Raw genomic sequence first — 27,776 nt, forward strand, 5'->3', positions numbered from 1 at the left:
CGCGCAAACTCCGGATAGGCGGTTGCGACAGTCCCGCAAAAGCACAAAGGCCTGTGAGTACCTTCCGGAAGTGCGGGAGCTGTTGGAATGAGGAGCATCACACTCCGTGCGCCCAGACATCCGCACACCACAGTGAACACGTTTCACAAAAGGGTGCGTGACCACGCAACACATACATGTGATATGGCTATACAGAACCTGTTTGCCGTCTACATGTACGTCCCACTCACAGTCACTGAACGCAAAAGGCGAGTTCCGAGAGCGCACCGTCTGAGGCCCAGCGGGGAGGGAGGATGTGGAGCCTCAAAGCTCAAGACGCGCCAGCGCCCTACCACTCCCGGTTGGGGCCGAGACTGACGCTGCCCGCAGCTGCCTCTAGTTGTCCAGGAATGATTCCTTCTCCCTGCAGCCCCTGGGGCTTGGGTCGAGCTCAAAGCAAGCGAGGAGTGGGTTTGAGTACTTGTGTTGCGGTGGGACGGGGGTGGGGGAGTTGGGGGAGCGAACTAGCTTAGAGAGGTGCTAAGTAGCCGACCTCCCGCTGTGCACAGGCCGGAGGGCTGCAATCCGGACTGCTGGCAGCCGCTCAGACTGCCGGAGCACGGGCTTTGCCGCCAGCGCTATGTGGTTTTCGTCAAACCTCTGGTGCTTTTTGTGCCTGTTTCCTCATTTACAAGTCGGGAGTAGGGTGTCCTCCAGCCTGTTCAGCCTGAGCTTCTGGCCAATGCCCTAGGGCACTCTAATACTGAAAGACAACCAGGTTTCTTCTGGAGCTGACCCTTCATGGACGGAATCTCTGGATTCTCACAACCACCCTGGGATGCAAGATTGGTCCTATCTCACTTTACAGGCGAGGGGGTAGTGGGTGGGGTTGGGGAAGAGGCCCAGAGAGGCTGGAGGCCTTTTGGTTCGAGGGAGTAGAATTCAAATTCTTTCCATTATATTGCCCCGGAGGAATGTTTTTAGCAGAGTGACACGCTGAATTCTTAAACTGGTTTGGTAGGAGTGTAACATGGGAGATTCTACCAAAACTTGAGGTCATTTCTACTGACAATAAAATAAACATGGAGAAGGCTATCCATTTGCAACATCCTCTGCCAGAAGAATAGAGCTGAGTCATTAAGATGTCCAGGCTTCCCTGATAGCTAAGTTGGTAAAGAATCCACCTGCAATGCAGGAGACCCCTGTTCAATTCCTGGGTGGGGAACATCCGCTGGAGAAAGGATAGGCTTACCCCTCCAGTCCATCAGTAGAGAAGTGGCTAACTAAGATATATATGTGTTAACAGGATGCTCCCTTTTTTAAAAAATTGTAGTTGCTTTACAGGGTATTGTCACCCTGCTTATTTAACTTATATGCAGAGTACATGATGAGAAATGCTGCGATGAAAGAAGCACAAGCTGGAATCAAGATTGCCGAGAGAAATATCAATAACCTCAGATATGCAGATGACACCACCCTTACGGCAGAAAGTGAAGAGGAGCTAAAGAGCCTCTTGATGAAAGTGAAAGAGGAGAGTGATAAGGTTGGCTTAAAGCTCAACCTTCAGAAAACTAAGATCATGGCATCTGGTCCCATCACTTCATGGGAAATAGTTGGGGAAACAGTGGCAGACTTTATTTTTGGGGGGTCCAAATCACTGCAGATGGTGACTGCAGCCATGAAATTAAAAGACGCTTACTCCTTGGAAGGAAAGTTATGACCAACCTAGATAGCATATTCAAAAGCAGAGACTACTTTGCCAACAAAGGTCCGTCTAGTCAAGGCTATGGTTTTTCCAGTGGTCATGAATGGATGTGAGAGTTGGGACTGTGAAGAAAGCTGAGCGCCGAAGAATTGATGCTTTTGAACTGTGGTGTTGAAGACTCTTGAGAGTCCCTTGGACTGCAGGGAGATCCAACCAGTCCATTCTAAAGGATATCAGTCCTGGGTGTTCATTGGAAGGACTGATGCTAAAGCTGAAACTCCCAATACTTTGGCCACCTCATGGGAGGAGTTGACTCATTGGAAAAGACCCTGATGCTGGGAGGGATTGGAGGCAGGAGGAGAAGGGGATGACAGAGGATGAGATGGCTGGATGCCATCACCGACTCGATTAACTTGAGTTTGAGTGAACTCCGGGAGTTGGTGATGGACAGGGAGGTCTGGTGTGCTGCGATTCATGGGGTCGCGAAGAGTCAGACATGACTGAGCAACTGAACTGAAATAAACTGATGTCCTTTGCCTACTGACAATGTTGATATAAGCCAATACACGCAATTTAAAATTTTCTACTGGCCACATTAAAAAGGAAAAAAGATAAAGTTACTTTTATTTAACCCAATATAACACAGTGTATATTTTAATATGTAGTCAAAATAGTAAATTAAACCTTATTTCTTTTGTATTAGATTTTTGATATTTGGTATTTTACAGTGTACTTCAACCTGGAAACAAGATTTTCAAAGGTAGTCCTCCCCAAAGTTATAACAGAAAAATATTTAACATTGCTTCAGTTTTTAAATTAGAAAGTAAATTCAGTTTCTCGGTTTTAGTAGCCACATTTCAAAAGCTCGATAGCCACACTTGCTTAGCGTCTACCGCTCATGGATGTACATTATCTTCTCTAACCAAAAATTTATGCCTGTATCTTATCTTCTCATATTTCCCAATGTTTCTAAAACCTGAATAAGGCCAATAATGACTTTAAGTTGCTTAAATTCTTCTAGCCAAAAGTTGAGGATCAACTAACACAGTAACTGTTTTTGAGTTATCTTACATTTAAACGAACCAAACTGCCACTTTCACCTACGATCTACTCTACAAATTATAGTTTTCTATTTTTGAAATGCCGTGTACATATATGTGGTGGTGATGGAGGAAAGGGAACTGATGCTATCCAAGAGAATCATGCCTTGAAATACACCCACAAAATGACTGCAGTCTTAAACTTTAAAAGAATGTTTGCAACATCAAAACACCAATGTTGTCTTGTAAATACTTACACTCATGTGGCAAAATGACTGTGGTGGTTTTAAAAACACGTTCAGACTCTGACACCCCACCCTTCACGAGATGAAGCTCAGTACTTCTCCCTTCCAGTGTGGGCCTGACCCAGTTACTTAACATATGGAGTATGGCAGCCCCAAATGAGGTTATTAAGATGTGCCTTTCATCTTAGGCATGCACGCTTCCTTGATCACTCTCTGGGAAAGGCAGCTACCAAGTCATGAGCTGCCCGATAGAGACACCCATGTGCCAAGGAAGGAGGTCTCCATCCCCCACACCCCATCAGCCTGCAAGGTCATTCATCCAATGACCACGAGTGGGCTTGGGAGGATCTTTCAGCCACAGTTGTCTTACATAGCCCAGGATGACAATCTGACTTCAGGAGAGACCTTGGATCAGACCACTGGACCTACCTGCTTCTCTATTTCCGACCCACAGGAACTGAGATGGTGTTTATTGTCAGCTGCTAAGTTTTGGGGCAATGTGTTATGCACCAATGGATAATTCACACAATGGCTTCTTATAGCTTGAAAAATCTCCCTAGTGCCAAATGAGGCATAAATCAAGTAAGGCATTTCTTTTCCGGTAGCCCCAAATACCCGTTTCTAGAGGTAATTACTGAAATTGTGATGCTACAACTAAAATAATTTTTGAAATTAACTCTCACAGTATGAATCTAACTCTTTGGAATTTTGCTTCATGATGTCAATTCAGCATTAAAGGTATTTATTTACAGTTAAGTCTGGTGGTGAATAATTATTTTCTTATGATCAAGCTTAAGGTATGCTTCTAAAGTAAATGGTTTAATTTTCTGGTGTAGGAAAATGCCAAGAAAAGTCCTAAGAATGTCTGATATGACACCAGCACAGTCAAACTGAATTTTTATTCCTAAAATGAATAGTTTGAAAGATGGCAGTTACTTGGATGTGTAACTTTGGAATTCTTCCTTCCCTCCAATGTGACTACTCTATAGTCTTATCTCACCAGCTGGGTAAATCAAGGCAGATTTTTTGAAAACTATAATATACATTGGGAAGTTAGTATTCTGTTATCTACATTAAAGGTGCTGGGAGCCACCACGGGAGATCCCACCCATGACAAAGGTCATGTGGAAGAGACCTGACAGGCAAAGGCAGATCAGGCCTCAAGGGACCCCCTGGATCTGCTCGAGCATATACCCCAAAACCAGAGTCTGTCTGTCTATTTTGTGCCTTTCACCAACTCTTCTGACATTAACAGGGGGCTATCCCCGACCACCTTTCTCTGGAAAAAGTCAACTTAGGGCTCTAATTAATAAGTCTCCTGGACATGATAGGAGTGTTTCAATTCAAACCCCTCCGATGGCTTTCTAGCTTGCCTGACAGGTTTATCCATACTCTTGCAATTAACACACATGACTGTTCACAACTCCCCAACCTTGAAAGGCATATGGGAAGCCAGAACATTCTAAAAGTCCTAATGAGCACAGAGTCCTTTAAGGGATGAAAAAATATTAAAATAGATAATACTGGTAAAGGGTTTCATTGTTGAGCCATTGCTTGCTGCCAAGTGCCCATATCCCTTATCCATTGTGTACCTGGGAGTGCATTAGTTAACATAGTTGAAATGTAAAAAAAACAAGCAACAGCCTTGAAATTAACCACATCAGACCTTTGACCTAATTGGTTCTTTGTTGTAACTCACTGCACCTTTGCTCCATGAAAATGTAACTCTGTTTAGCACTTGCTGAGGCTGACATAGATTAGAAATATAACTTCAAGGGAAAATAAGTTTTCTGGTTGAGTAGCCTTTATCAAAAAAGGGTCATAAAATGTCCACAGGCCTCCAAGGCCAGAAGATATTGTACACAACATTGTTTATGGGAAAGGTATGCAGAAAAAATCCTGGTTTTGATAAAGACAAAACAGATGTAATGTTTGGGCTGACTCTGTATGACTTTGTATCTTTCATTTCCCTCTATGTACAAGTCAAGGTACAAAAGTTCCTTTTGAAAATAAAGTTATGGGCCTCGCTCACTGAAGCTTGGTCTCCTCGTGTCATTCTTTTTTTCCTTTTCCCTCCTTTTCTCTCTCTGTTCTTCTTTCAAGATGACTCCTTGGAACACAGTAGCTTTATTGGCTTTCTGTGTTAATCAAAGAAGATCAAGCCTCTTTCTCTTCTCTTTATTCTTTCTCCTTTATTCTCTTATCGTTCGACCCTGGACTATCAGGTTTAAATCCATTATAAGACCCGTGTCATCTCTCTCTCGCCGACGCTGTCTTTCCTGAGGGTACCCTAGGATCCTGCTGGGGCTGGACCCCGACATAAAGGTTTTCTTTGGAATTAACAGAAATGACCACTAGATGCCACTGTTGGGTTTTTTTTTTTTTTTAAGGGTAAATAGGATGCAAGAACAGTTCAGATACAAAATCAATTTTTGTGCCATAATGAACACTGGAACAGAAACTGCTGGATTATTGTTAATGAAGAACCAAGACCCAGAAGTTCACTACACAGAAGTTTATTGTGAAAGTAAATTAAACGTACAAACACACAATATGGCTAATGGTGGCAAAAGCAATCTGGTAGCTTAAGGCAAGTTTTAATGGAGATGAATTTAGAAAAGATGATGCAATGATGTAATTTTGTTTAAATACAGATTATGGAAAAATATCAAATTGCATCAATAACTTAATAATAAAAGTTTTGAAAGCCTGCACTACTGGAGAAAAAGGGCTCATGATCTTAATGCCAGCATTAAGACAGATGGAAGCAGTACAATGCTAAATGACAAGAACAATCCCGTATTTACAGAAGGATGGTAACATGAACATTTAATAACGTTTGATCTTAGTTACTGGTGGACCGAAAGCCCTTAGCTAGAAGCAATAGAAAAAATGTGCCATCATCATGTTTTTTAAAAAAACAAAATTTAAGTGCAGAGTCAAAAACCAAGGAGCTCTGTGATAAAGTAACCTTAAAACAGCACTGGAAGGACCATTTAAAAGGCGATTCCCTCAAGGGAAATTAGGGCACTGAGTGTGTAAACATGTGAGCTGCACAATATCAAAATCCAACCAATTCATTCATAGTACTTAGTTACACAAGATCAGCATGGTCTTTTATGATGCATATTGTTTATAATGATTTAAACACACTCCTTACCATGCATGACTTCAAATATATAACACATACTTTTATTCTGAGATACAGGATATGTTTATGAATTATAAGACCTATATACATTGAAAGTCACACCTCCCTCATCAGTCAAGTGTATATAATCCAATAACCTTATTCAGACTTCAGTTCATTTTCTGAATTGACCATGTCAGTTTTTTCAAACTCTTTATAATAATGCCATTAAAATACATTTTTGCAAAAATTCAGAAATGTAGTAACATTAAATGAATGTAACCATGAAAAATATTTGTAAGAAGGTGCCAAATAACTTACGTTTTTTTCCAGTTTGTATTAAAAAAAAAAAGCTGCAATCAATTTGACAATGAGCCTATTTTAAAAATATTCTTATACTAATTCATCTCAAAAGGTTCTATTAATAGTCCTTTTGGAAAATACCATATATATATAACCTGTGAATTTTTTCTCCAGAATAATTAATGGAAGAAAATGTACCCTCTGCATAGATGTACATTTTCTAAGACTAATTTTTCATCACTCAGCATTGTTTTTACAAAAGCATGCATTATAAAATACACATAAAAGCAGCTATCTTAAACATGATTTTAATACAATATTACCTTTGTAGCTGATTCATCACTGTCTCCAGTTTAATATGCTGTTACATACATGAAGAAGCTCCAGTATCCCTTTTCTGACTGACTTAAAAAAAAAAAATCCCTGAATAAAACAGAAGCCAGCCTGTGACTTCTTTAGGCATTTCAGTAGGATATTGAGAATATCTCCATACAAACTCATGATTATAGAAGAGAATCTAAAATGATCTGGGGCAGACTAGAGTTAATTCCAATTACAATTTTTTTATGTTTAAAAAGGAAAGAAAAGGAGCTGATTATCAACATTTAAAAGGATACTGCAACTTTAACAACTGTAAACTTTGTGTTAGAAGGCATGGCAGACAGCTCTATGCTACAAGGTTTTTAGCTTGTAAATAATGCAAACCATCAGCAGTTTTAAAATGCCATAAACTATAAAAACACAGAAGGAAACGGGAAACACAACAAAAAGCCAAGAATGTTTATCTAAAATGAAGCTGAATAACCAACACATCTAAAACTGGAAAAAAAAAAAAAAACCTAGAGCAACTGATAAGGAGAGGGGAAAACCCTCTGGTAAAAATTTTAATTTTTGACTTTTTAAAAATGGCATGAACTTTTAAATTAAAATGAAGGAAAAAAAAAAGTTTTACAAGTGGATAGTTTCAACTCACTAAAATAATGCCAACAAGATAAGCTTGCATAGAAAAAAATTTCAAATTATTACTGGCTACATGCATACTTAATTAGAAATGCAGGTATTATAGTGCAAAACCATGGCAGTTTGTGATGTCTTGTTACTGCCTAAGGTTGAGAAATAAACCGTAGTACCTCCAGTTATCACAGTTTCTGGTCTTTTAATTAATTATTTCTGCAGACTAGAAACAATGAATGTGTAAAGATGGGGTCACATCTTTTGTGCCACCAATTAGCGAAGTTTGAGGTCATCACCACCACCTAAACTGGAACCAGGACTAGGGTCTTGTTGTCTTCTTGCCTGCAATGACAAAATTATAATTTAGGGTGAAAATGTGTTTTGAAAATCAAAGTGCTAATAAATATAAAATACAGTAGCACATATAAGAAAAGTTTGCAACTAACAAATTTTCAGCCAGTATTTCCACATGTTAAGAGGAAAAGAACAATACAGATTATGTATGAAATATTTTGCTATAGTTGCCTTAAAAATCAAGAATAAAAATCTCATTATATGCAAAAGAGCATTATCAAAATATGTACTGTGGATAAAAGAGTAATAAACCCTGTATTTATAGTTTTGGGACTAAAAGGTTTAATTTGAACACACCATCCAATCGTCTTAGAAGCAAACTTTCCCATTTTCTCTTTTAATAACAGCAGACATTTTACATACTACTATATAAAATAGATAACCAACAAGGATCTACTGTATAGCATAGGGAACTATGCTCAATATTTTGTAATAACCTATAAGGGAAAAGAATATATACATATCTGAATCACTGTGCTGTATACCTGAAACTAATATAACACTGTAAATTAACTGTTCTTCAAGTAAATATACATATAAATAAATACATTTTTTTAAAAAGCTAACATCCATCGAGCACTAACTATATGTTGGGCACTGTTCTAGGCAATTCACATGGATGAATTAATTGAATTAATTTAATCCCTGCCAATCACCTGTAACACAGGTGCTACTGTTTATCCATTTTATGGATAAAGAAACTGAGTCATAAGAAATATATGGCTTATTAATCACATAACAACAATACAGTAGTGAATTTCATCTCCCACTGTATTCCATCTCTGCCATCTGGGTTTTAACCAGAAATCTCTTTACCAAGAAATAAAATTCACAATTACTATGAATAAAGTATTGTCTCAAAAAAAAATGAGAGTCCTTGGTGCACTTGTTTATACCTGGAAGTATCTTTACAACAATACTAAACAACTAAGAGGCTGGACAATTATAAACATTGAGGATTCCAAGTTTCACTTTAGAATAAACATTTCTACTTAAACTATGGGAAATAACAGAGAACATCTAAGAATGAACATATGGTACATGACACTCTCTGCTAATATACAGTTTTTTAAAATTTATTTTTAATTGAAGGATAATTGCTTTACAGTATTGTTTTGGTTTCTACCAAACATCAACATGAAATATACAGGTTTAATGTAAGTGCCCCCCACTTGATCCACACATAATATTTACTTTCAGTCTCTCACAAATTCCAGTGCATCTTTCTTCCATAAGTGTTCTTTAGTTACTACAAATGTCAGTCAAGCACAAACATCTGTTTATAGAACCTAGTTCCTTCAGCAACAGTTTTCCTATGCTAGAGACTACTCCATTTTACCAGCTGTTTAGGCAAAAAACCCTCAACATGTCTTTCTCTCACATCCAACAGCAAATTCTGAGAGCTCTACATTTAAATAAATCCTGAATCTGACTGACTAATTCCTACCACTCTCACCCTAGTCCAAGCCACCATCACCTTTCATCTAGATCTTGTTTTAGCCACCTTTGTTACATGCCAGCAACCAAGACTGACTGCAATTAACTTGTGCCATCTTTAGCTGGAAATTCCATCTTTAAATGGAATCATGTATTATTGTCACCAACTGATTGTCCACGGTCTGTCAGTTTTGGGAAACAACCAAAAATTGAAAGTTCTGATTTCAATTATTAAGATCTAAAATAGCTGTTAGGGAATGAGCATCCTTGACCTTCAGTGAAACATCTCAACAAGTCACACTTGTGCTGTAAAATCATGTTTAGTTGGAAGCTCCAGTTTTGTTGTCATTTCTCAAGAAGGTTATGCTCTTTAGACAGAAATGACACTGCCTTATTCGCTTTCAAACAGATGAAAACCCAACACTAATTTCTATGGTCTTTCTTATAAACTGTGATGTATCCTGCAGCAAACCTTAACTATTTTTACACGCTGACTACATCTTGGCACATTCCTTTCGATTAACTAGTCAGGTTAACGTTATGCTACAGGGGTACAGACTGAAAGAGCGATAGAATGCATATGCGTCAGAAAAACAAGTTATGTTCTCTACAGAATCAATGCTAAATGTAGTGTAAGGACAGATCAATTCTGCAAAATCAGAGATGGTAATATAAGCATCTGGTTTCAGTCAATGAAGGTTAGAAAGGGGCTGAGCAATGAAGAAAACACTGAGAAAAATCAATCCTAATTATATATTTATAAATCACTACTAACCTACCAGTAATACTTTGTGAAAAAGGTATTTCAGCTTTTGTCTTGGAATAAGAGTAATTTTCAAATTATTTTAATAATCGAGATGAGGTGGATGAACCTAGAACCTATTATACAGAGTGAAGTGAGTCAGAAAGAGAAAGATAAATATCATATTCTAATGCGTATATAAAGAATCTAGAAAAATGGTACCAAAGAATTTATTTACAGGGCAACAATGGAGAAACAGACATAGAGAACAGACTTATGGACATGGGGAGAGGGGAGGAGAGGGTGAGACGCATGCAAAGAGTAAAATGGAAAGTTACATTACCATACATAAAAATAGAGAGCCAATGGGAATTTGCTGTATGGCTCAGGAAACTCAAACAAGGGCTCTGCATCAACCTAGAGGGGTGAGGTGGGGAGGGAGATGCGAGGGAGGTTCAAAAGGGAGGGGGTATATGTATATCTATGGGTGACTGATGTTGAGGTTTGACAGAAAACAGCAAAATTCTGTAAAGCAATTATCCTCCAATAAAAAATAAATATATTTTTTTAAAAATTCAGTGAAGTAAAAGAAAAAAAATTATTTTAATAATGGGATGACTCCAAATGAGTGACAAAAACAGTCCTCAGCAGCTAGAGTTCTCCCTACTAGTCAAGGCTGTGCAGAGGTTGCTATGGGTTTATTTGTTTAAAATATATTTTTGGTGAAAGCACGGAAAGAGAAGTTATTTTGCTTTCTGTGTTTTTAATTTCTATTTGCATTGTAAAGAAGGAATGAGGAAGATGTAAAAGAAGACACTATGATGGAGAACCAAAAACTGAAAAAAATGAAAAGAAGTCTGACAGTATGAATGAGAGCAGAAGAGAGAATGAGAGAGCGGGGCGACTGGGAGGAAATTTAATGTTAGAAAGGAAGATGTATGCGCTGTCACATGAAGGAGACAAACACAGACACATTTATGTCCAATGAAATAGATTCCACATGACTGGAATTCAACAGCTGGATACACTGCCTTGAAAAGTGGTGCTTTAAACTGTGGCAGTTTTCTAATGAAGGCTGGATATTTTAGAAGGAATTCTATGAGTAACAAACTAGACGAGATGATGGCAAAGAAACTCTGAACCTGATTATGTTAAAAGCATAAAGCCTGTAATTTCTAGTTTCTTTCTCCCCAGTCTATCCAGATAGGCCCTTGATTTTAACTTTTTATTAACAATATTTCAGAATAGGGTTTTAATATAAAGCAGACACCCATGAGCTTGTTCAGAAAACAAATCTGTTTTTAGTTTTTATAAAGAATTAGTCTAGACATTTTACTACAGACCCCTCACTACCAGTTGCTCTGTTTTCTTTATCACCCAGAAACATGGCAAATCCAGTTTCTAGATGGCAGTCATGGGATGTGCTCAAAATGAAGAGACAAAGACATTCACCAGACGCTGGAGCTTCCTCTGCTCGTCAGAGCCATGCAAAGTAGCCAAGAGCAGGGATACCCAAGTGAAAATGAATAAAACCTGGCTGACTTCCTTTCTTTTATTATCAAGATCATCAAACTGCAGAAAACTCTTCATGAGAAAATGCCCTAATAATTAAAAATAGATCCAAACTTATTGAGTGTATACTACACCAAGATAATGTGCAAATCACTTTATGTTTAACACTTGGCTAAAGGCTGGAACATAGCATGATAGAATTTTAGAGCAGCACTGTGCTTTATAGAGCTCTAGTTCAACTCTTACTTACACACGATACACCTGAGACCAAGAATGTTTCATGGTTCCCCCAAGGTTTCAGTTAGCTGGTGGCAGTGAAAACAAGTTCAGAACGCTAAAGAAAATGAACCTTTACCTTACGATTAGTATTAATGTCAGCCTCCTAAGAAACTGCTATTTCTCCTGACTGCTAAGGCAAGACGAGACACAAAGCAGAAATTTCAAGTCCTAATACAACAGAAAGAAATGCACTTTCTCCAAACTCATAAAAAAGGTAAAAACAAGGTCAGAAGACAATCATTAGTAGACTTCAAGAGCTGGTCTACTCAAGAGCTGGTCTATTTAAAAAAAAAAATACAGTTCTGATAAAGTATACTTCAGGAAAACTTTTAAAGTGGCATTTTAAAAATAAAAGAGATAGTGGAAATAACTGACATTTCCAGCCTTGGATGGGGCAGCTCTACACTTTAGTAATGTGAGCTTATATAAGTTTCTTCCCCTCTTTCAGCCTCAGCTCCGCAAAAGGGAGATACATCTTCTAAGAGCATTTAAGAATCAAATGTAAAACCAATATTGCAGCATATATTGTCTGGCACATACTAAGCACTCATGCTGTTACTATCACTACAAAGCTGCTTATAACTTCCCAACTTATCTATATGAACTTTTTAAATCTTAAAAAAAAAAAAAAAAACACACTGCATCCTGTAGATGAGTAATTTTTATGAATTAAAATAAAGTTGAAATTAAAAGAATTTTAGTAAAATCTACCTCTCCTATGATATCTAGCAAACAAGGCCCTCTCCCTCTGTGTGGGAGAAGGCAGACCTAGCACTCTGGTTCTCCCTCACTAACCCTCTTCTGATGCTCACTCTTAGTCTGAGTTCATATTCCTAGTTCACTTTCATCTACTGTCCAAAATACACCTCAGGAAGGTCCAGTATAGACAGATTTTTATGTTAATTTGTCCTTACATAAAAATAAGTGTTGATAGAGTTAAGTGATGTGAAAACTGAAGTCTGTGGGAATTTAAATAAGAGGCTGAAATTTTTTTCTTGGGACCACACAGAATCGAAGGCTCCAAAAACATACAAAACATAAATATAAAAGCCACATAGTCTTTCGCCTGTTTTTATTTCCAAATAGTTTCCACATAAAATTCCCATATGATTTGCTGAACTGTACTAAAACTGCTTATAGCAGAATAAGCAATAATGGTTTACCCATTCTCTGACATTAAAAACAATAATTTATTTGCTAACATTTTATAACCTAAACAAATGAAAGCATTTTCTACATAATGACAGAGAAAATCTCGTTTAGCACCCTGTCACCCTGCAGCTGATTTAAGAGCCAACAGTACTATATCACAGTTTTAAGAGGCCAATCAAGCTGAAGGCAGCCTCTGAGAGTGTGTGTGAGCTGCTAGAGAACAGATGACACAGGTTATCATTCCAACTTATTTATGATCAAAGCACTCAGCCTCTACCTTATGAAATTATTTACTTCAATCTTCTTTCACAAAAATCCTAAAGTAAGGCAATGAAATTACAGTTATAGAGATGTGTAACATGAAAGACTGCCACGCATAGCATGTCAGTATTTTCAAGTCGTGGAAAGACTCTCAGGTAAAGAGGCATGGGGTTTCTTCTATGTGACAACAGATATCAATGGGCAGGCACTTTACAGAATAAATGTCTTTGATTACTTTTTCTGTTTTAAAGTCTACTTTTTTATTAAAAAAGCATTTTTTATCTTCTGTACTGAAGAGTGTACAAATCATAAATATATGATTGATGCATTTTCACAAAGTAAACACACCCATGTAGTCCTTAGATAAAGAAATATCACCAAATACAGTAAGTTTGTACCCGCTCCTCATCACTACTTAACCCCAAGAGAAGTCAGAAAAAGGCAAAATTGTTTAGTATTGTTAAAAAAACAAAGAAAGAAATAGCACAGGATACAAAACAGCTTGGCAACATATCTTTGACTTTCACAGTTTATAAAGTTAGGATATGCCTGCCTTTACTGCCACTCCAGATAGACTGTGAGCTAAGATGCACAGAAAGAGGAAATGAATAAAAAAAATATATGAACAATAAACGCTGGAGAGGATGTGAGGAAAAGGGACTCCTCTTGCACTGCTGGTGGGAATGTAAATTGATATAGCCACTATGGAGAACAGTATGGAGATTTCTTCAAAAACTAGGAATAAAACTACCATATGACCCAGCAATCCCACTACTGGGCATATACCCTGATAAAACCACAATTCTAGAAAACACATGTACCACAGTGTTCACTGCAGCACTATTTTACAATAGCCAGGACATGGAAGCAACCTAGATGTTCATCAACAGATGAATGTATTAAGAAGCTGTGGTACATATATACAGTGGAATATTCAGTTCAGTCGCTCAGTCGTGTCTGACTCTTTGCAACCCCATGAATCGCAGCACGCCAGGCCTCCCTGTCCATCACCAACTCCCGGAGTTCACCCAAACTCATGTCTATCAAGTCGGTGATGCCATCCAGCCATCTCATCCTCTGTAATCCCCTTCTCCTCCTGCCCCCAATCCCTCCCAGCGTCAGGGTCTTTGCCAATGAGTCAACTCTTTGCATGAGGTGGCCAAAGTACTGGAGTTTTCGCTTTAGCATCAGTCCTTCCAATGAACACCCAGGACTGATATCCTTTAGAATGGACTGGTTGGATCTCCTTGCAGTCCAAGGGACTCTCAAGAGTCTTCTCCAACACCACAGTTCAAAAGCATCAACTCTTCAGCACTCAGCTTTCTTAATAGTCCAACTCTCACATCCATACATGACCACTGGAAAAACCATAGCCTTGACTAGACGGACCTTTGTTGGCAAAGTAATGTCTCTGCTTTTGAATACGCTATCTAGGTTGGTCATAACCTTCCTTCCAAGGAGTAAGCATCTTTTAATTTCATGGCTGCAATCACCATCTGCAGTGATTTTGGAGCCCCAAAAAATAAAGTCTGACACTGTTTCCACTGTTTGCCCATCTATTTCCCATGAAGTGATGGGACCAGATGCCACAATCTTAGTTTTCTGAATGTTGAGCTTTAAGCCAACTTTTCACTCTCCTCTTTCACTTTCATATTTCAGTGGAATATTACTCAGCCAAAGAAAGGAATGAACTTGAGTCAGTTCAAGTGAGGTGGATGAACCCAGAGCCCGTTACACAGACTGCAGTGTGTCAGGAAAAGAAAAATTTCATATATTAATGCATATACATGGAATCTAGAAAAATTGTATTGATGAACCTATTTGTATGGCAACAAAAGAGATGCAGAAATAGAGAACAGACTTGTAGACACAGTGGGGGAAGGAGAGGGTGGGCCTGACTGAGAGAGTAGCACTGAAATATATACATTACCACATGTAAAACAGATAGCCAGTGGGAATTTGCTGCATGACGCAGGGATCTCAATCTAGTGCTCTGTGACAACCTAGAGGGGTGGGATGGGGAGAGAAGTGGAAGGGAAGTTAAAGAGGGAGGGGACATATGTATATCTATGGCTGATTCATGTTGATGCATGGCAGAAACCAACAAAATATTGTAAAGCAATTACCTTCCAATTAAAAATAAATAAAAATCAAAGATGGGGGTGAAGAAACTAGCTTCCAATGAGTTCCATTTTAAGTGTCAGATACTGAGTTAGGCAGTATCCTGGGAGGTACGGTGTTAGCTCCATTTTACAGATGAGGGTCAAGAATTTAAGCAACTTTCCCCAGTGTCACATAGCAACAAGTAGTAGAGCTAGGATTCAAAACAAGGGCAGTCTATTAGAAGCCTCATCCTCATCTACTACCTGAAAGGTTCTCAAGTTACATTCTGCCAGTTACTGGATTCCCTGAAAACATCCCAGGCACTCCAGAGGGAGACCAGAATACTCCCTCCCCCTGCTTCATCCAGAGCAGTGCCCCCTTTAGCTGTTTTATGCATTAAAGTTCTATGTAAAATTTCAAATGAAGATAGAAGTTCACATTAAAAAAAAAAGTTTGAGAATCTTCTGTTTTCATCATTCTGTGTTAACACAACCAACAAACATTCTCTTAACAGGTAATAGATGATACAAAATTCAAAAGGTATAAAAATGTAATCACTCCAGGAGTTTTAGAACTGGTTTCAGGTTAAAAGATCCTGGGGAAAACCAAAACCACTTGGAGTTCTGCATCCTTCTGTCAGTAACCTTAACCAGCTACACATACTAAATGCTCATGAGCCCCACTGTTACAGGTTTAGCAAGCCAGGGCTAGAGGCCTCAGAGGTTGTCCAAACAGGGGCAGGACATCCCCAAGCCTCTGTGCTGCCAGGATCTTAAGCCTCCAAGGCTTTAAGCCCAGTAGCACTGGGTGACTGCCACCCACGAGTTTTCCGCTGCTCCTTGGCCCTTGTCTCCAGTCAGGCGTCAGGACCACCCACTAGAACCATTATTATTCTTTTCTTCCTCAGTTTTTTCTTTCCCAGGCAAAACGGTTTCTGACCTCTTCTGGGAGATTTTATTTTTCAACTTAATCATCTTTGTGGGTGATGTGGAAATTCATTTCCCAGTGCTAGGCTGTACTGGTGGAAAACTGCTTAGGAAACTGGTTTAAGTCTTCACGCTTCCCTTCATTAACCAACTACTTGAAAGACACAAAGTCATTTTTTCTCAGAGTCTCAGTTTCTTGAAATGGAAATAATAACTTTACCCAGGTGAATGTAAAAAACCCATTTTCATAAAATTGTTACTTTTTAAAAAACAAAATTAAAAACAAAAAGAATCTTTGATTATATTGTTTCAGATCCTCTTACAGATATCTGAATTACAGCGGGGGCGGGGAAACCACAGTGTTTTCTCCAATGTTCTCCCTTCAGGAAAAAGGAGGTAAACTACAAGAAATAAGCTGACTTCAGGAATCTGTTAGGAATTTTTTTTAAAAGGGAAGAAAAATACACATTCACAAAGTGCCAAAAGACATGATACCCAAAACTCCCTAAGAGACTGCCAGTGCGAGCTCTGGCGTCTCCAGTCCAGTTTTCTAGGTGACAGTTCTCTACAGGAACTGACTTCTTCAATTATTGCCATAAGGGACTACAGGATCTTAAATCATTGATGGAAACCAAGCCATTTTCTCTACGCTCCAGGTCATAATGCAGGGAAAGTGCCCCAATACACTTTACAGAGAACGAAAAGGATGTTCTTGTTAGCCAGATAACTCAATTAACTGGAACCAGCACTGTGGTAGAGCTTTTAGTGCTAAGAAGTACTTTAGAGCTATTCTTTACTGAGAGCACACACACACAAAGTGCCTTATAAGCATCTTCCCATTTAATTCTCACAACAATTTCTCTGACAAAACAGACCTGAGAGAGGTTGGCAACTGATGAACCAGGAATCTTAACTAGCCCTGACTACAAAGCCCATGTGCTCTATCACTGACATAAAACTCACTGGAAACTATCTATCTGAGAAAAAAATTATTTCACATCTTTATCAACAAAAATATCACCATATTTTTGTTCATATATAAACACACACACATAAATTCTCACACCAACATGTTTTTCAAGAAACATTATTTATAAGAATAGTCAAACTAACATTTTAGAGAAGACAATTCTTAGCCTCAATTAATCTAAAATTTTATGTAAAGCAAATCACATACAAAAAAAATTCTAATTAACTTCCAACAGCTGTCAAGTCGTTATTCTTCAAATATAATGTAGCTGGGCAGCACTTTTTAAAAAATGATTCTGATGTTCCTTTAAAGCTATGTTAGTTTGTTCCAGAAAGACTGACCCATTCTTTGACATGCTAAGATCTCGTAGTCCTTCACTCCTTTGCACATTGCTCCATCTCTCCAGAATGCTTTCCCCAGCTTGTCCTGCTGGCAAGTTCACATTCCTCCTTCAAAACCCTGCAAGTGACCCCCTAGGCAGAGGCAGATGTGAGCGCCCTTCCTCTGTACTGCCATGGCTCAAAACATCAGGGACCCCATTTCACTGGGGATCATACTACAGTGGAGGACAGACAAGTTTTTAATTGTTCTAACATACTGTTCAATAAGAACAGTAATAGAAAGAAGAAGAGCTCTGGAAACTACAAAGTAGAAGGGCTAATTATGATTAAGAAGATCAGAGAAGGGATTGACAGATAACACTTAAGCTGGACCTTGAATACGCAGAAGAGTAAATTCTCAGTCAAGGAACAAACAGCATGAGCAAAAAAGGTTTAGATAACAAATGCATATTACACATTGAAAATTCCTTACTATTACAGAATGAGTACCCTTGAAGAAAATGCCACAGAAAGTTTGATTACAAGAATTGCAAAAGCTTCAAAGAAAAAAATGTACTACATTACATCCCTCCTGTCTTTTCCCCTGGCTAGAAAGTATTTTTGAGGTCATCATCAGTCGCTATCAGCCAATAACATCAATTTACTCACTGACAAAAGGAAATATCAACCATTAAACAATAATTCTGTTTCATACACTAAGCACTAAGTAGACTTGATTTTTTAATTTGTTATATATATATGGCCATGCCACATGGCTTGCAAGATCTTAATTCCCCAACCAGGGATTGAACCTGGGCCCTTGGCAGTGAAAGCACGGAGTCCTAACAAATGGACCACCAGCGAATTCCCTTAGAAAATATTTTAACAAACATATATATGAAGTAATACCAATAATGTCAGCTGACACCTAGTCAGTGCCACATTCTGTAAAGGTGCTTTCACATGTATTAATATTTACTCATTTAATCTTTATGATGAACGTATGAGATAGGCACGATTACAGATGAGAAAACTCAGTCACAGAAAGATGAAACACGTTATCAGAGGTGACAAAGTGGCAGTCAGATTCAGAGCTTGCTATCTGGCTCCAGGGTCTGGGATCTTAACCACTGTCTTTGTGTGTACACACACACACACACACACACACACACACGCACAGACACAGACACACACACTTTTAAGCTAATTTAAATAGTGTATATATAATTTTGTGCATGGAAAAACAACAAATTTTCTCTGTCATACAACACTAACTTAAAAAATGTTTTTAACATGGAAAAATATATATAAATAACATAAAAATTACACCTTAACCATATTTAAGTACACAGTTCAGTAGTATTAAGTAAACACATTCACACTTTTGTGCAACCAGTTTTCAGAACACTTTTAATGCCTGGAAATTATTCTATTTAGTTGATAGTCATATCAAATTTAAGTCCTGGACAAGACTAAATATGAGTGTTTAGGACTGAAGCAGATATTGGTAATAAAACTGTAAAAAGACACAAGGAAGTGATTACTACAAATACTGAGGTAATGATTACTTTTGAGCGGAAAGATACGGTCATAACTAAATGCACACATGGAGGTGGGAATACCTAGGTAAATGTCACATTAAAAAAAAAATCTCAATGGTTACAGGAGTGTTCACCTTCCAATAATTAAGCTACATATTTTTTTGGTGTCGATTTGGTGTCTATTTCACTTTATCACAAAAAGATTTAAATAAAAATAGTCTAAGTTAATTCCATTCTCTGCAGTAGTTTGAAAGTATTCAATTCTCCTCTAGTAAAGAGACTATACAGAGGACTGAAAATTAAATATTACAATATCAAGCCAAAATATTTACAGAAAAGTGGAAAATGATGTTTTTCCCAAACATTTTAATAATGTTCTAAAAATACATATTCTATGATAACATGATAGTTTTTACACAAACATCTAAAAGATATTTAAGACAAAAGAAGATATTTGGATCAATGAATAGAAAATATACGTTCCAGTAAATGATTTTTAGGAAGACGAATAAATGAGGAATTCATGTACAACCTTAAAATTAAGACTAAAGTTTCTTTTTAGCAATTACATTGAATAAACATGAAGTCGCAGAGCACCACCTTTTAAAAATGAAAGACGTTAAACTACTTAAAAACATTATGCACAAACATCACAAATAGAGCCTGAGAGTTTGGGGGAAAGTACTAACCAGTTACTGCCAGCAGCTGTGAAACTCTCACCTCCATTTCCTCCCGATGAGACCTGTCTCGGTCTTCAAATTCACGTGTCCTTCTTCGGGCCTCTTCAAAGGCCTGTTGTGCTAAGGCATCCTCCTGCTGTCATAAGAAGACATGAAATGGGTACTTTAATTTTGATTTATAATCAAAACATTAAAATTTGGGGGGGGGTGTTTTATTCTTTCAAAGAAAGGAATAACAGAGGAATTCCCAAAACATCAAAGCCATAAAAAAAAATTAGAGCAACTTCTCCAAGAAAACCTCATTATTTTCGTGTGCTAGTATAACATCCTGGAAATAGTAGTCACGTTCAATCACATTCTAACAAATGAAAATGCTCTTCCCTTTTCTGTCCTTACCTCATCCTATTCACCAAAATAAAATCCTAATCAAGTCAATATTTAAGACATGGAAGTATGAGGAAAAAGAAATTAAGATACTTCTACAGTGTGGGGATAAGACAGGTTGGATGCTCTAATTATAACACTGAAGCCAGAAATATAAAGAGAGTATTAACAGAATTGATTGTACAAATGTTAGAAACTTCTAGGCAACAAAAAGAAAATTCCAAGGGATATTATCAAGGAAAATTATTTGTAATATGTAACAAATCTACCTGAATCCTTTCCCAATGGATGAATAAAGATCTGTACATGAAGGAAACCCAGATATCTCCAACTTCTTGTGTCTAAAAGGCAACCAATTTAAACTCACCCTCTCTACTTTAGTCTGGATGGTAGCACCACTCACTCATTTCAGCTGGGAACCTGAACTGCCTTTGACACTTTCCTCTTATCTTCACAGACCCAGTCAACCACCAAATCCTATCCACGTGACCTATTTTTTGAATCACTGTAGTCTCCTTTTCATTCCTTCAAACATTTTGCTAGTTCAGGCTCCTAAGAACTCTCACTGAATTACTGCAATTACTTACTGCTTCCATTCTATCATCTCCCAAGCCATAATACAGCCATCAAAGCATGCCTTCTAAAGCACAACCTGACCATAATAACCCCCAACTTAAAGCTCCCTCACTGTCTACAGCACATGATGCTCAATGTTTGCAGCCACATACGTCTCAACCCTAGAACTTTCAATGCACAGTTGATGAAATTAAAATATCAAAAACACAACCCAGAAAGTCAATATTCAACTGCCTCAGTTTCATTGCAGGAATGGGTGGCCAGGTAACAATGCTCTAGCCAATGATACAGAAGTGTAAGTCACCCGATAGGGCTTCTAAGATTCATTTAAGAGACATGTCACCTTTCCTTCTCCCTGGGAACTGATGCAATGACCAGAGATACAGCATCCATCTTGCACGCATAATACTAAGCCATACACACTGAGCACAGTGCAGCAGGAAAAATGAAAGGACCCACAGCCCCCAGTAATATGTGCTATACCAGGCCTGAACTGCATACCGCCGTTATCTTATTCTGCGTGCTAAATCCTTTATTTGGCTATGTTAGTAGGGTTGTTCAATACTTGTCATTTTCACTGACTAAACAAAACGGATAAGTGTGAACAAGTTTCCACTCTTATGATGCATTTACTAGCTTTGTGACCCAGGAGTATTTCATTTTCTAAGCCTCAGTAAACTCTCACGAAGAATGCACATAGCCCTAATACTTCATGAGATTAAATAACATAAAAAAATTTAAGTGCACTACCTGACAACATTCAATAAATCCTATTCTTTTATAAGCATTTGTGGACAGATAAAATTTATACATGTGACTACACATTACTATATATACCAACTGTATTCTCAGAATGTAATGTATACGCCAAAGACACCCACAAAAGAACACTATTCCCAACTCCTCAGGGTTTTCTCTTAGTTAGGTATCAACTAGGACATGTCTGCTGATAACAGGATATCCCTTCTGTTCTGTGTATTCATTCACTTAATTTCATTTATTCCACAAATGTCCGTGAGTCTTTATGATGCCCAAGTCACTGTGCTGGGTGCCACGTATACAATGAGTGGGAACAATCAATGCTTTTCCTCACAGTTTCTGGTCTAGTAGGGCAGGTGGACAATGAACAAATAATTACAAAAATCAATAAATAATTACCAGTTGTGACTGAATACTTGAAAGATAAAATGAGAGCATGTGAGATGTAATCTAACTCTAACAAAGTTATTAGTCACTAATGTGTATTTTAGCAAGGATCATAGGTTTTTACCTTATTAAAATAAAAAGAAATTATTACCATTATTTATAGTAAAAAAAGCCAAGAGAGATTTGGTAGCTCTCTACCTACAATTCCAGCTTCGTCTTTTCTAGTAAGATGTGAAATGTATGTGCAATGAACAGTGTCTTACACTTTAATAAATGGTTAAACTGAAAGACAATCAGCGACCCAATGTTATTTTGATTGTCTCCTGGTGGGAACTTAAATAACACCTCCCTTTCAAGGATAGTATAAAGAGTACTTGCTGAGAGAACTACACACTCACCCATCAGGTACGCTAAAACAGATAGGGCCAACTAACACCAGCCAGACTCAGGCAGTCGTGGAAGAGGCTTTCAGCACTCCGGTCCCCCCAGCTACCTGCTACACTAATCTGCTACTCCAAAGTCTATACCACAGTCTGCACTAAGCAGTCAGGTGGGGTCATCATAAAGAGTGGTTGGGTGTTTGTGAAACCCACATGGGAAAAAAGTCTAGCAGTGCTCTCACAGAGCATACAAATAGACTATTCTTAACCATTCTTGCTATGCTGATTTTGTCTTTATTGTATAGCTAAATCTACAACTATATTTATTTTACAGTTTGGTAATACTCACCTTCCTGTGCAATGAATTTAAAAAATAGATGTATGTATTAAATGAAAAATTAAGAATCAAATTCGTATCCAAGAAAGCTGATGATGAACGCATAATCTGTACAAAATAATAGCATTTCCTATTCTCTGTGGGGACCAGGATGATTACCACTGATCACATGAAAACCAAAAGAAATAAATCTGCTGAAGAAGCATCAACATATACTTCAAAGGCGACAATTTAGCATGTGCAGCTGCAAACGGTACATTTAACACCACTCTGTAGAACATAACTTTATTTAAATCAAACGACTCTTCTAAATTTTCACTCACATTCTTGTGCACGTACAAAAAGCAAAGCTGTTTGCATGTTGGCTTTGCTGGAAGAAAAACTCTGCAAAAAGCTTTAGGATACCAGTTTTACATCAATGTCATCAGATACTTTAAATAGAAAAATCTATTCATCCCAATAACAACTAAATTTTTCTAACCTTATTATAGAATCAAAATAGAACTTTTGGAAAGTCATTATATTGAAGGTGAAACATTTTTGTGACTGCTTAAATTAATTTAAAAAGTACAACAACGAAGATAAAGCTGTTAGTTCTTAAACTGATAATACAAATACAAACAGTGCAACAAACATTTAAACACTGTATAAAGAATAATATTCTTGGTGAATTTTTAAAATGATTAAATAGAAATTTACTAGGAATTAGTTGTGGTACACAAGTAACTCATAATTGTTACCCGAACAATTCTTTACCAAAGTAGTGAGGAATTCTACCAATCAACTGGACATCAGAGTCGCATAAATTACAAATATATCCATGTATTCACAGTTAAAGTGGCTGAACTATAAAATCTGTGACAAAGCTGATGCTGAACACAAAAAAAATTCACATGACATTACACAAGCACTTTGTATTTTAAAAATTTGAGCCTTTGAAGAACTTCTCTGAAATCAACCTAGTTCCTAAAATGGCATTGATTTTTTTTGTTTCCTGTGAATGAGTCCTTTTAGCTATATTTTGTTCAAAATTAGCTGGAAATCTCTGATCAAAGTACTCAATGGTGAAGTGCCAAATTTTTCAGTTTTTCCAGCTTTCAAAGAATTGCAATTATTGAAAATCAAACATAGGAAAACACTGAAATTTACCTCTTACACATTACAGAAAATGAAGTGAAAATACAATCAGCAAATATGATTCAATTGTGAGTTTATACAACTGTACTCAGAAATATCTTCATTGTGGGAAACTTTCAAAACACTTTATTGAAGTATATTACAAACACAAAATAGTACATATCTTAGGGCTGTGTTGTCCAGTAGCACAGCCTCTAGCCATTTGAGTACTGCATACCTGAAATGTTGCTAATTTGAGTAAGTGGAAAACACACTGGGTTTCAAATAGTTACTTCCAAAAAAAGGTAAAATGTCTCAATAGATGTTTACATCCATTTTATGTTCAAATGATAATATTTTGGATATACTGGGATAAATAAAATGCCAAAGTTACTAATTTAAAAAAGCTTTTTAAAATGTGACTTTTAGAAAAATTTAAATTACATAATGTAGCTCACACTTGAATTCTACTGGACAGCACTGTCCTAAAAGATACCTTGATGAATTTTCAGAAACTGAACCTGCTCTGTAACTAAAACCCACACGAAGAAACAGAGCATTACCAGCATCTTGGAAGTCTTCTCCTCCATTCCAGGAACTAGCCTCCTCACCCAACGATAAATCACTACTGTTCTTTTTAACACCATGTAGTATTAGTTTTACCTATTTTTGTACTTTAATATATTTGTGAAATTCACTCATTGGTGGGCTAATTGTAGTTTTTTATTTTCATTGTATTTCTCTGTGTGAACATGCAATTTACCGATTTGACTGTTTAGTGGGCATTTGGGCAATTTATATAGTTCCTGGGTATTAACCAATAATGCTGTTACAAATGTCCTAGAATGTGTATCTTGATGAATACATACCTACACACACACACACACACACACACACACACACACACACATTCATTTCTACTGCATACCAAGCCTCAGAAAAGAATTACTGGATCACACATACACATATGTGCAGTTTTAGTATTTATTGCCAGTTTTCCAAATGTTTTGTCAACTTTATGTAATCAAACAATACACCAACTGTTTTTCCATATCCTTGCCAATGTTTGTCAAAGATACTATGAACAAAGGCAAAAAGACAATACCTGTGAAAATATTTCAGCGGAAATACTTACACAATTTAATTTTTAAAAATGCAGTTGTGACTATTCTCTGTTTATCTCTTAGCTTACCAGGTACCTCAGCAACTGTTAGAGAATTTTGTTCTCACATGGCAGAGAGAATAAGCAAGCTAGCTCTCTTCTGTGTTTCTTATCAGGACACTAATCCTATCATATCAGGACTCCACTCATTGGACCTCATTTAACCTTAATCAACCCCATAAGGAGGCTTCACTGGTGGCTCAGTGGTAATAGAATCCATCTGCCAATACATGAGATGCAGGTTTGATCCTGGGGTCAGGAAAATACCCTTGAGAGGGAAATGGCAACCCACTCTATTCTTGGCTGGAAAATCTCACAGAGGAGCCTGGAGGGCTACAATCCATGGGGTTGCAGAAGAGTCAGACACAATCTAGTGACTAAACAACAAGAACATACTCCATAAAGGCCCAATCTCCAAATACAGTCATATTGGAAGCTGAGGCTTCAAAGTACTAACTTAGGGGTAACACAAACATGCTGTTCACAACAGCTGGTAAGTGGTGGGGCCAGGAATCACAATTCTATGACCATGAAGCTCCTACTCCTAACTTCTATACTATATTGCCTTTTTACTTTTATTATCTTCCAGAAGATTTGGGATGGTGAAAGCTCCAGACAAGTGCTGATGGTTGGCATCCCCTGCTTTAAAATTTTTATATTATGAAAGACCTATTATTATATTAGTTTTCTATCACAGTAGATGACACTTTATAGCAATAAAACCCAATCTGTGGACCAGGGCAACAAAACCTGGGAAATTCTAAGTACGGAAAATACTATGGGTTAAACTTAAAATTTTTTACCTATCATTTTATATTTCAGTTTTAGACGTCAACTTAATTCCCCCTTATATAAATTCACTCTGCTGTTAATCACTTTTTACAAAAACAGCCTTCTAAATTGCCATTTACTACTTTCCTGAAAGAATTAAGTATTCCTCATCCCTGTGGAAATCAAAGTAGCAGAGATTCTTTCCTAAGAATTTTAACTCTGAATCTGAATTTTTTTACTAGGAAGGTTTAATTTTTTTGATCTCTTACGGAGACAATTCCTACATTTCTATATATGGACAACAACATGGAAAGAGATAACAGAACTAACAAAAAGAGAGCTCCTTTTATTCATGCCATCATTTTAACTTCATTAAGTGGATTAATATTAAACAACTGAAAAATTAACACCATCTAATAATCATATACTCTGACATGTTCTGGCCCCCATAATTACAGAAGTCAGTCAGCTGTTAACCTTACTGCAACTCACTTGCACGTACTGAGGCTTCCCTTTTGCAGGTTTGGCTATGATGTATCTAGGTGTGGATTTCTTTCTGCTTATCCTTCTTAAAGTTCATTCAACTTCTTGGACATGGAGATGAATATTTTTAATCAAATTTAGAAATTTTCAGCTATTTCTTAAAACACATCTTCTGCTCCTTTCTTTCTCTCCTCTTCATCTGGGATTTTCATAACATGTATGCTGTTCTGTGGGCTGGCGTCCTACCGTCTCTGATACTGATTGTTTTTTTCCTTCTGCTTTCTGTTCTTGAGGCTGGATAACCTCTGTTAACTTGTGTTCAAGTTCACTAATTCTTTTGCCAGCTCAAATCCTGAGTCTGTGAATTTTTCATTTCAGTCATTGTACTTTTCAAATTCTAGAATTTCTATTTGATTCCTTTGAAAAATTTAGATCTCTTTATTCCTTAAAAAAAAAATCTCTTTTGGCTGCACTGCACAGCACATGGGATCTTAGTTTCCCAACCAGGGATCGAACCCACACCCCCTGCATTGGCAACAGAGAGTCTTAACCACTGGACGAGGGAAGTCACAAATGTCTTTATTAATACTCTCTTTGAAGAGTCACTGGCAAAAGGAAGAATTTTTCCTTTAGTTCTTTGAATACACTGAAAAAGAAACTGCTTTTTTTGTTACTAGGAACCATCATTTGCCACCGAGCTCTCTCCAAGTTTCTATTGCTTGCTTTCCCCCTGAATAACAGTCACACTTTTGTGCTTATTTTCGTGTCTTATAATTTCCTGTTAAAAACTGGGTGTTTTAGATGAAATACTCTAAATTAATAGCAAATAGAAATTCTGACCCTGCCTACAGCTTCATGTTGCCTGTTTTCTGTTTGTCCAGTTAGTGACTTGCCTAATTTTCTGGAATCTGTTCCCCCATCAGTGTCCAAACTCTGATGTCACTGCTTTTTTTCCCCCCTTCTTTTTAAGCCTTGCTTTCTAGGGGGCTGTCCCAGGTCAGCATAACTTAGTGGTCAGCCAATGACTGGTCAGAGGTTTTGCTTCAACACCTTGAGCCAGAAGGCTTTCAAATCCTTTGCCATGGGGTCTGTGTGTGGCTTGGAGGGATACTTTCAAAGTGTAGGGAGTTTATCAGTCTACCCTGCATTCAGTCAGGGGCCAGTAGCTTTCAAGGGTTCTCTGTCCTCTCCTGAATAGGTGCGGCCTTGTACATGTACACAGCCTTTTGGACCCTAAGAGCTAAGTGTGATATGAATAGTAGGGCTCACTTTAGCCATCTCTTTCCCTAGATTTCCCTGATAAATTTCTGCCCAGTCTGCCATTTTCTTGTTCCCTGCAACATTAGCTTTCTAAGACTGTCTGACACAGAGACTGCTATTGTTTTCAGTAACAGCCCTGGGCTTGCGTTTTTCCAAGTGCTGCTCTAAATAAAGTCAGCTCCCTCTGACAGGACAACAGAGCTGCCAGTCCTCATGGCGTGCCCAGAGTAGAACTTGAGGAACCAGAGCTGAGGGAGGAGATGGGAGCATCTCCTAACATGCTAGACCGTCATCACTGTTTATACTGAAATTCACTAGCTTTGTTCGAATAAATGCCTCTCAATATTTGTCCTTTGGTTAACTTCCAGAGACCTTAAATGGGTTTTTGCTTGTTTGTTTACAATTTTGTTAAGTTTAATAATTGCTTTTTTGGAAGGAAAACTTGCCGAGCTCCTCATTCAGCTGTTTCAAAACTGCTGCTCTTACATTTTATTTTAAACTGCGTTCCCTCCCCCCAAAATGTGCCAA

The 27,776-nt window shown here is 37.6% G+C and overlaps 2 protein-coding genes across 2 annotated transcripts in view; both read right to left on the reverse strand.

Moving 5' to 3' along the window:
- Nucleotides 1-5,469: 5,469 nt before the first annotated feature.
- Nucleotides 5,470-27,776, reverse strand: part of CBFB (core-binding factor, beta subunit) — a 49,085-nt gene continuing 26,778 nt past the window's right edge. The window contains exons 6-7 of the mRNA XM_010851123.1: nt 19,674-19,769; nt 5,470-7,698 (exon numbers count right to left, since the gene is read on the reverse strand). Coding sequence (XP_010849425.1) covers nt 7,630-7,698; nt 19,674-19,769 — 165 coding nt within the window. The 3' untranslated portion in view covers nt 5,470-7,629. The remainder of the gene's footprint in view (nt 7,699-19,673; nt 19,770-27,776) is intronic.
- Nucleotides 26,551-27,776, reverse strand: part of PORCN (porcupine homolog (Drosophila)) — a 3,450-nt gene continuing 2,224 nt past the window's right edge. Inside the window, exon 2 of the mRNA XM_010851073.1 lies at nt 26,551-27,769. The gene's annotated coding sequence lies outside the window, so the exon portion shown is untranslated. The remainder of the gene's footprint in view (nt 27,770-27,776) is intronic.

Source organism: Bison bison, unplaced genomic scaffold (genome assembly GCF_000754665.1).
Source record: "Bison bison bison isolate TAMUID 2011002044 unplaced genomic scaffold, Bison_UMD1.0 scf7180017864297, whole genome shotgun sequence".
Taxonomy (NCBI): Eukaryota; Metazoa; Chordata; class Mammalia; order Artiodactyla; family Bovidae; genus Bison; species Bison bison.